Source organism: Benincasa hispida, chromosome 2 (genome assembly GCF_009727055.1).
Source record: "Benincasa hispida cultivar B227 chromosome 2, ASM972705v1, whole genome shotgun sequence".
NCBI classification, from domain to species: Eukaryota; Viridiplantae; Streptophyta; class Magnoliopsida; order Cucurbitales; family Cucurbitaceae; genus Benincasa; species Benincasa hispida.
In genome coordinates, this window is record NC_052350.1 from 24,752,160 (window position 1) to 24,761,408 (window position 9,249).

The 9,249-nt window shown below is 29.8% G+C and overlaps 1 protein-coding gene across 2 annotated transcripts; it reads right to left on the reverse strand.

Annotated features, from left to right (window-relative positions):
* Window positions 1–421: 421 nt before the first annotated feature.
* Window positions 422–4,320, reverse strand: LOC120071362 (palmitoyl-acyl carrier protein thioesterase, chloroplastic-like). 2 transcript variants are annotated; one of them, XM_039023604.1, is made up of 7 exons: window positions 3,984–4,320; window positions 2,522–3,145; window positions 2,219–2,352; window positions 1,743–1,856; window positions 1,389–1,560; window positions 1,234–1,302; window positions 422–1,155 (listed from the first exon to the last, which is right to left on the reverse strand). In XM_039023604.1, the coding sequence occupies exons 2-7, from the start codon at window positions 3,011–3,013 to the stop codon at window positions 886–888; spliced, it is 1,251 nt and encodes a 416-aa protein (XP_038879532.1). In that variant the 5' UTR covers window positions 3,014–3,145; window positions 3,984–4,320; the 3' UTR covers window positions 422–885. The 2 variants fall into 2 exon arrangements, with proteins under 2 accessions (XP_038879532.1, XP_038879533.1); XM_039023605.1 differs by having other exon boundaries at window positions 2,522–3,153.
* Between the last annotated feature and the right edge of the window lie 4,929 nt (window positions 4,321–9,249).

Genomic DNA, 9,249 nt, shown 5'->3' on the forward strand with positions numbered 1-9,249 from the left:
AATTGGAACCAAAACTGTCAGGTTAGAAAAAGAACCAAAAAGGGAAGGAAAACTTGAATTAAAACAAAGGAACAAACAGAATCAGGCAAAAATGACTAAACACACTGTCCATTGCAAAACATTCTGTCTTTATATTACTTGTTCTCAGCTCACATTATTAGCCATTTAAGATAAGGTTAGTTCACACTATATGCTTTTTCAAAAAAAGAGAGACAAAAGGTAGGGCCCATTACACAACGTGAGGATTGATGGCCTAGCTGGAACCGGCAAACCTGATATAACATCGTTGGTCCAGCTAAGGAGCCAGGCTGCAAAAATAGCAATAAGACGATGTATTATCATCATAACCTGCTGCAAAAGCTTATCTTAATCTTAATTCTCAGTAATCAACCAGGCTGGCAAAGAATTAAGGATCAATCAATACACAAAACAAGAAAATATTTCACATTTAAAGTCTCTAATGAAGGCAATCACAAATAACCCCAACAAAAAAATGGAGGAACAGTCAGCAGAGCGGTCGGAGAGGTGTTATCTATATTACCTTCCCGTTGAGACAATGGGAGAGATGGGACAATAAAAGAATGACTAATTACAATGGGACTGCATGTTTTTTCCTTTTTTTTTTTTTTTTTTCTTCCCAAGGAAAACAGATAGTTTAGGGGACTGGAAAAAAAATATACATATACATATATAGATATATATATCATATAATTATATGAGGATTTTTCAAATCCGAGAAAAAAACAGCAGTTGGACTCTACAACACAAGCAATGAATGCACAAGGTGGGGCGCAATTAGAGACGACTCCAGCTACGAGGTAGCTTCATGGATTGATGTTCTTTTTTTTTTTCTTGTCTTCTTATTTTTTCTTTTTTTCTTTTTTTTCAAGTATCTCCGGCTGGAATCTGACCCACCAAACCGAAATTTGTTGCATGCTTGGGCCTCCACTCAGTTCTTCCTCTAACAATCTCAGCTCCATTTTCAAGTCGAAGCAGGTGCTGGCATTCGATGTCGCCAGCATCGGCCAAATTGCTGATACCAGCACCAGATACAGCAGTAAGAGATTGCAGTACACTGTCCCTTCCACATTCTCTCCTGTATTCCAAAGTCATGGTAGAGAGTTCATGACTCTCCAGGATTGGCAAGGGTGCACTCTGTGATTACCAAATCTTTGGTCAGAGACGGCCGTGGCAGAAGAAACCAATAAAAAAAAGAGTTGAGAAGAAAAATACCTCAAGTATCCAGCCAATGTACTTCACATTATTAACATGCTGGTTAATATCTAAATCACTCCATCTAGGCTGCAAATCATTATTCACAACAATGAAACGAGGAAGCCTCCATCTAGTAAAATATTATTTAACCAAGAGGGAGAGTTATAACTTACTGTTAAACCTGTACGAATGTAATCAGCAGTATCATCATCAAGTTTTGAAAGTTTTCTCCCATCTTCTTCTACTATGGGAGGTGAATCTGCAAAATAAGGTTCTATTTCACCTCTAACTTCACCAGGAATCTTTGATAATTTTCTTGTCTGCTTATTCATCATCACCCAAACACTGCCATTGGACGAGAAAAGAAGAACAAACCCAGTAATTAGAATTGCAGTAACCGACTTAAACGGTAGAATAATTGTCTAGATCCGTCGTTTCTCTTTCCTTCTTTTGAGATGCAACTACGAAGAGAATTGAGAAAGGGAGAGAAAAAACAAGGATTACATTCTGGCAGGGGAAACCTATACCTTGAGGCCCTAGTAAGAGTTTCACCAGTTTTGCAATCACGAACAAGCCAATCTCGTCGCATGCCGTTCTTCCCAGATGCACAGACCCAAGTGTCTACTTGAACAACATCACCCCTGCAAAAAAAGGGGATAATTGATTCAGTTCTTCAACCTCTTTGTCAGCCATTAAAATATCCTTGTGATATTTTCCAGATACCAACTCATCTCATTTTTCTTCTATTTCTTTTTTATGAAAATAACACATTTCATATTAAAATTAGAGAGCAGTTGTAACATAGACAACCTAAAAGTCATACACTGGCGGTTGGCTACATGTCCTGAGAATATGAGAAGCTGTGGAAGTCAAATATCTGAACCATTCATCTTACATGTTCAATAGAAAGATATAGCTAACGCAGAGATGAATAAATGTCATGAAGCGCTAATTATTTTCCTAACAAGGATATATATACAAGAAGAAACCTATGCCAACTTACCAAGTAGGGTATCTATCTACCACAACCTGCATCTTCGCAACTACCCATATCAAGTTTTTTTTACACATTTCTGGTGTCGAACCAAACCCATCACCTAGCAGTCCAGCAGTTTTCACATGATTAAGTGCAGTCTCCTGTAGAAGAAACAAGATAAGATCTTACTGTTTCCAATAAATAAAATAATAGATGAATTAACAACAATATGCATTCAACATGCAACTAAAAAAATTTTAATCTACAACAGATAAAGCATCATAAGAATCAAAATCTAACAAGAAAACAACTACATGATTAATCATGTACCTGTAAATGATTCATTAGTGTTTCTATAGATGCAGTCCGATCTGCACCAATTTCATAAGATCTAATTGAAAAATTCTGTCGAAACACAAGACCATCTTGAACAATTCTTCCCAAACCAAATGGATCAATAAGCATGTCAGGCCGCCTAGGTTTCCAGTCAAGCATCATCCATTGCTTCTCGGCAGCCAGAAATATGGTGGTGATAGCAGCAAGAAGCATACTCCAGTCAGGTAGTAGGTTAATGAAGGTCCTCGGGGGAGGTGATGTTGTCAAGTCATCATCAAACATGACACCCTCCAATCCAACGGAAGTACCATTTATCTTTGGAGGAGCTTGGGCATTTGCCTTAACTTGCAAACCACGAGAAGAAGATTTGGGCCTGCTTCCTCCGGGATTGACAGATCCACTACCAAATTTAGTTGACTTTGCACCAGAGTCCGAGGACGGAGAAATAGCAGGAAAAAAGGCAGAAGTAGCTGCAGTGGCAACCATGACGAACTTTCTACCAGAAACACGGTCAATCTGCCAACCGGATACTTGTTTCAACGAAATTCCCCACTATCAATCAAAGCCTACGTACACGAAAGATGGCTGGATTTTCTCGAGGAAATAGCCATCAGCAACCTATGCAGCTACATGAAAATTAGTATCGACTATGAAAGCTTCATGAGGTTGATATAAAAGTCATCAATATCAGATCACACATACAACTTACGAATTTATTCTCTCTCTAACAATAAAATAATAAAATTAAATAATTACGAAAGTGATGAAAATCACATAGGATGTAATATTCGACTAAAAACCTTAGGAGTATCCATAGAAATGATAGCATACACATCTAAAAGATCGTAATCAAAACGAACAAAATTAAAAGGTAGTTCAAAACAAAGCTTCGCAGAAACAGGATGTAGAACACGATTAACGCAACAAATTCAAATAAACAAAGCATGACGAAAGAAAAACAAAACTCTGATCCAAGATCGTCAAGAGACAAGCCGAAACAAAAAGAAGAAAGAAAAAAGAGCAGAAAGAACGAAAATGACTACTAAATAATAATAGCACTCTCTAAGGAAAAAAAACGCATTGAAAATCAACGAATGCATGAACTCAAAAGAGAATCATCGACTTGCATGCTCAGAACAAGATCAGAAGAAACCTATCCTAAATCTACAGAAAAAGAAAAAAAAAAAAAAAAAAAAAAAAGAAACAGATCGCGAAATGAAGGCATCCTAAGAACAAAAATCAAAATTAGCTATACAAGACAACCGAAGGCAAAGATGAGGAATAAGAAAACTCCAATAGAACAAAAGGAAAACGCATGTGAGAGCCAATGACAATTAACAAGAGACGAGGAAAGTTGTAAACGGAAGAAGGAAGAAAAAAACAAAATAAAAATGCAGATCTGAAACGATTAATGAGTGAAATGGAGAGAAAGAGAAGAGAAGTGGAGCGACGGTACCTTGAACGGGAAGAAGTGGAAAATCGTCCGGTGATGAGATGAAGAGAAAAAGGAAGGAGTAATGTGAGAAATCAAAATGCAGATCTCTCCTTAACGGGCGCGGATCGTAGGGTTTGCAGAAGCTTTGGTGTTCGGCGTTTTGGAAAATGGTTTGTGTTAGTTGTTTTTATTTAGGTCGTTCGAAAAATGGGAAAATGAGAGAGAAAAGGGTTTGAGGCCAACGGTTGGTGTTAGTGGTGGGGAATTGTTTCAAAGCCTTTGAAATAAATAATGATATATAAAGCGGACACCTGCCTTCTTCTTCTTCTCCTCCTCCTCCTCCTCCTCCTCCTCCTTCTTTCTTCTTTCTTCTTCCTTCCTCCCTTCCAGTCCACAGTTCCCATCTTCAATTTACGATTTTGCCCTTTTCCATATTTTTTATTTATTATTTTTATTTGTGCATTCTCTCAAATTCCTTCCAGAACCATCTTCCTTTTCTTCTTAATTGCTTTTTACTATTTAATTATTAAATTAATTAGTTCTCAATTTTTAACCATTATACTCGTTTTAATTCCATGGTTAGATAACATTCACGGGGGACGTGTTTGGATTGATTAGAGAAAAAAATGTTTCTAAAAAATTCATTGTTGTTTAAATTTTTTTAAATACTTTCAAAAACTATTTTGAGTATTGCAAACAATTTAATTTTTTTTAAATAATTTTTTAAAGATTAAACACTTTGAAAAATTAAATCAAACACTCTTGCGTCCTGTTTGGAATGATGATTCAAGAAAAAGTATTTTTTTTAAAACTCGTTTTTATTTAATGAGTTTTGATAAACACTCCAATTTTTTAATATTAAATACTTGAAAATGTATTACAAACACATTTTTAGTGAATGATTTAGTTGTTTAACTTTTGAGAATGAGTGTCAAAAGATTAAAGGGTATAATTTTAGTTTTAAGTTTCAAAATGTTGAATATGAGAGCCTCGTTTGTAACTTGTAACCATTTGATTTTTTGATTTTTTGTTTTTGTTTTGAACCATTTCTTACCATCATTTGCATACGTAACAATAACTTTTTGAAAACTACTTTTAATTCTCAATACAATAGTTATCAAATGGGCTATATAATCGAGTTTTAAATTAAATTTTCATTTGGTTTTAAATTTTAAAACGTTATATTTTTACCCTGAATTTTCCGTTTATATTTTATTTGACCCAAAGATTTTTAAATGATAGAATTCTTAGTTTAGATTTTATTAATTTGGCCTATAGGTTTTAAAAGGGTTGAGTACTTAGTTTAGATTTTATTTGGTTTAATAGAATTTAAAATGATTGAACTTTTAGTTTAGATTTTATTCGGTGAACAAGTTTTTAAATGGTCATAGTTTAGATTTCATTTGGTGTATAAATTTTTAAATGGCTGAGTTTTTAAGTTTAGATTTTATTTCGTTTATAAATTTTAATGCTCACTTTCAGTATTTGTTATTAACTTTCGATTAATTAATTTAAAATAGTTAATGAGATAAAATTACAATTTTATTCGATCAATAAATAAAAATTAAGAAAATGTTAAATTTATACCTTAAAACTTTGAATTGTATCAATTTAAATCTTGAATTAACTTTTGTATCAATTAACACCACATTCATGCTTAATTTTAAAAATATTATATGTTTCAATTAAATTTCTAATTTGTTATATTTTAAAAATCATCCATACATTTAGTTGAGCTATACTTGCATATAGGATTGTCGATGTATCTTCCAAATAATTCACACTTGATTTATATTGCCATCTTTCTTTATGTAATATTAAATATCATTTGTTCAGAAAATATCAATATCATTTGCTTTCTTAAACAATTTAGCTTAGGATCTTAAAATATACATTCCTATCCTATAATTAATTAAACCGTGTAGATATAAATATGCAGCTACCATGTGAAAGAAATTGTTTTTCTATTGTTCGTTTCTTCAATCAATCAAATCAACCATAAATTAAAAGAAAATTCCATGATTAATCAATGTGAATTTATTATAAAAGAGCTAAGGAATAATAGAATAAATGTGTATTTCATGTTTTTATACACATAATAAATTCAGAAATTAAATTTTAATTTAAACAAATATTTAAATTGTATTGATATTATATATTTATAAATCATAAAACTAGTTGTAGTTGTCCATTAATATTTAGTTGACAATAAATTATTATTAATTTATTTAAATATGATTTAGATTTAAAAAATTATATAATTTATAATACATTACATAATACATATTATATTTTTTAAAACATGAATTGAGTTTATAATTGGACATATTATATTTCTAAATATTTTTATCTTTATTTAATATAATTTTACATTTTAAAATTTGGATACAATAAAACTTGTTTTCACAATTTGCACGGTCATAAAATTCGAGTGGTCTATCAAACATATATTTGAAAATTTCAATAAATCTCAATATAAAACAGAATTTAGATTCTCTACCAAACAGATCTTGAATATAAAAGAAATACATAACTTGTGATTGAAGATGATATTGATAATAATTGTGAATATAAAAGAAACAAAAGAAAATAATGTTAGTTAAAATGATTAGGAAGCAGCCTAAGTTATGGGAATTAATAGTTAAATTTGACTTTTCTTTATTCTTTATTTTTGGTTATAGACAAACCCAAACAATCAGTGAGCCTTATTTGTTGGCAACAACAAATTGACCAATATCAGAATCCAACTCCTCATATAAATAAATAAATAAAGTGAGAAATAAATAGATAAAGTAATTAAAAGAATAGGTAGCTCAACTGCACTTGCTTTCTTTGAATTTTATTAAATTTGACTTTTATCTTTTCCTCTCTTTCACTAGTTTTCCTTCAATTGCAACTAATTTTGTGGTCAATTGCTTCATCTAATTTGTTATCCATGTTCATATTTAAATGTTAAATCATAATGTTTTTTCCAAAAAAAAAAAAGTTAGTTAAATTAGACTGAAATTTTACAATAAAATATTAATTATACAGATGAGTTTTGCATTCTTCAAACTTCTTATTTTGAGTGATTTATTTTATTAGTATCTCGTGATGTAATCATATAGATTGTAGACTCTTAGTTATTATTCTAAAAAATATATATTATTTAAGAATATCATGAATCTAATGATTTTAAATTATACGTGAAGGCAAGGTTTAGACATTATGAAAATATTATTTTTTTCAAATTTATTATGTTTGAAAACTATGTTGAGTATAAAATTTGAAATAGCTCAATTGGTCAGGTGTCGGGAAAACCCTAATTAATTTGTCTTAGTTTTTTTTTTATTTATTATTTTTCTTAAATAAATGGTAGTCATAAATAGGGGGAAAAAAGAGAAAATTATGTGATTTTTGTAGTTGAACAACATGATGGTGCAAAATTTTGAAGTTATGACCTTTTGGTCGAGGATGGAGGTGTTTTAACCCATCGAGCAATATTTAAGTTGGAAAAAAAAAAAAGAAAAAGTAATTATCAATCTATTTTTTAATGTGATTTTCTATTATGTGCATAAGTTTTTAATGTGAATTTAAGAAACATAATAATTTTTGTTTGTAATACTTTTGTTGTTTGAAAAAAGAAATACTATACTCTTCAACTTTGAGATAGATTTTGGTTACATTCACAGACTCTGAAAAGTTTTATTTTATTTATGAATATTAAAATTTGTTTCGAAAATATTCTTACAATTTTTCCATTAAAATAAAATTTAATTTTTAGCTCGATGACCAATATATAAAACATTGTTCACAAAATTGGTCTGAAGTTGATGGATAAAATTAATTATGTAAATGATTTTAACAATATACTTTAGTGAAATAAATATTAACAATGATTTCAACTTTTATTTAGCTATAAATAATAGGTTAGATTTGTTCAATTTTGGTCCATGTATTTTTAATTGTTCAATTTTAGACCCTATACTTTGAATAGATCTTAAATTTAGTCATAATGCTAGTTCATTGTTAATTTTTTTAAAAAAAACACTTTTGGTTATCTATAGCATTTTTACTATAAATTTTGAAAACTTATTTTATTACTATTTAATCGATTATAGTAACAATTAATTTTGAGAGACTAAATTTAAGATTTATTGTAAGTACGAAGACCAAAATTAGACAAATAAAAGTATAAGGACTGAAATTGAACAAACTTTAAAAGTAGAAGAACCAAAATAATATTTTCACCTAAACAACACCACATACACATTTAATATATAGGGTTGTTTTCAAATATAATAAAATGAATAAACTTATTTATAAATATAGCAGATTATTACAGTTATCTATCTGTGATAGATAATGACATTTTGCTATATTTAAAAATATTTTTAATAATTTTATCATTTAAAATAATTATTCTAATAATTATTATATGTCAATTTTGATGTTTTATTTGAATAGATAAAATATTTTCTTCTTGGAAATTATTGGGTGACCAAACAAAATTGGTAGTAAAGTAGCAAAAGCACAATTGGTCTTTTAATGTGCTCTCTCAATATATATTTATATTTATATCTTTCCCAGAAACAGCTCAAAAGCCGCTGGAATATTTTCTGCCTTCAAAATCTAGACGATTCTTCTTGATGCCAGCTCAACGTGACACGTGTCCACTGTCAGTTGTAAAATGTCATTCTCGTAATTAATGCCTTCTTATAGCCCCAATTTCGTAGTCTTCGGCATGCCGTTAGCCTACTCTTAAAACACGGTGCCGCTGGCCTCTTGCCTCCCCTTTCGCCCGCTAATTATTTTTTAAATTTTTTTAAATTTGAAATTCTTATTACTTAATTAGGTTAAATTTTGTTTTTTTCCCCTAAAACTTGTATGAAACTGATAAGTTTAATAATAATAATTTAGTTTGTAACTAGTTTTTGTACTATGTTTATAACGATTTAGTCTTTATTATTATAATTATTTTAAGATTTATTGCAATTTTTACATAGTTAGATCAATAAACTAATTAGGTATCCAATGTAGTAATAACTTATAAAATTTAAGGTTCAGTTTGATAACTATTTAGTTTTTTTTTTTTTTTTTGAAATTAAGTATATAGATATTACTTTCACCTCCAAATTTATTTATTTGTTATCTACTTTTACCAATGATTTAAAAAATCAAACCAAAATTCGAAAACTAAAAAAATTAACTTTTAAAGACTTGTTTTGCTTTTTTGAATTTGGCTAAGAATTCAATCATGTACTTAAAATATGCAAACCATGGTAAGAAATGAGAAAGAAATAAGTTT

What these genes read in the sequence shown, in the direction of transcription:
- LOC120071362 (XM_039023604.1), bottom strand. Translation starts at nt 3,013, where the DNA reads ATGGTTGCCACTGCAGCTACTTCTGCCTTTTTTCCTGCTATTTCTCCG. An exon ending in ACTCTTACTAGGGCCTCAAG is followed by an intron (nt 1,561 to 1,742) that starts GTATAGGTTTCC and finishes GTCCAATGGCAG; the next exon opens with TGTTTGGGTGATGATGAATA. An exon ending in ACATTGGCTGGATACTTGAG is followed by an intron (nt 1,156 to 1,233) that starts GTATTTTTCTTC and finishes TGGTAATCACAG; the next exon opens with AGTGCACCCTTGCCAATCCT.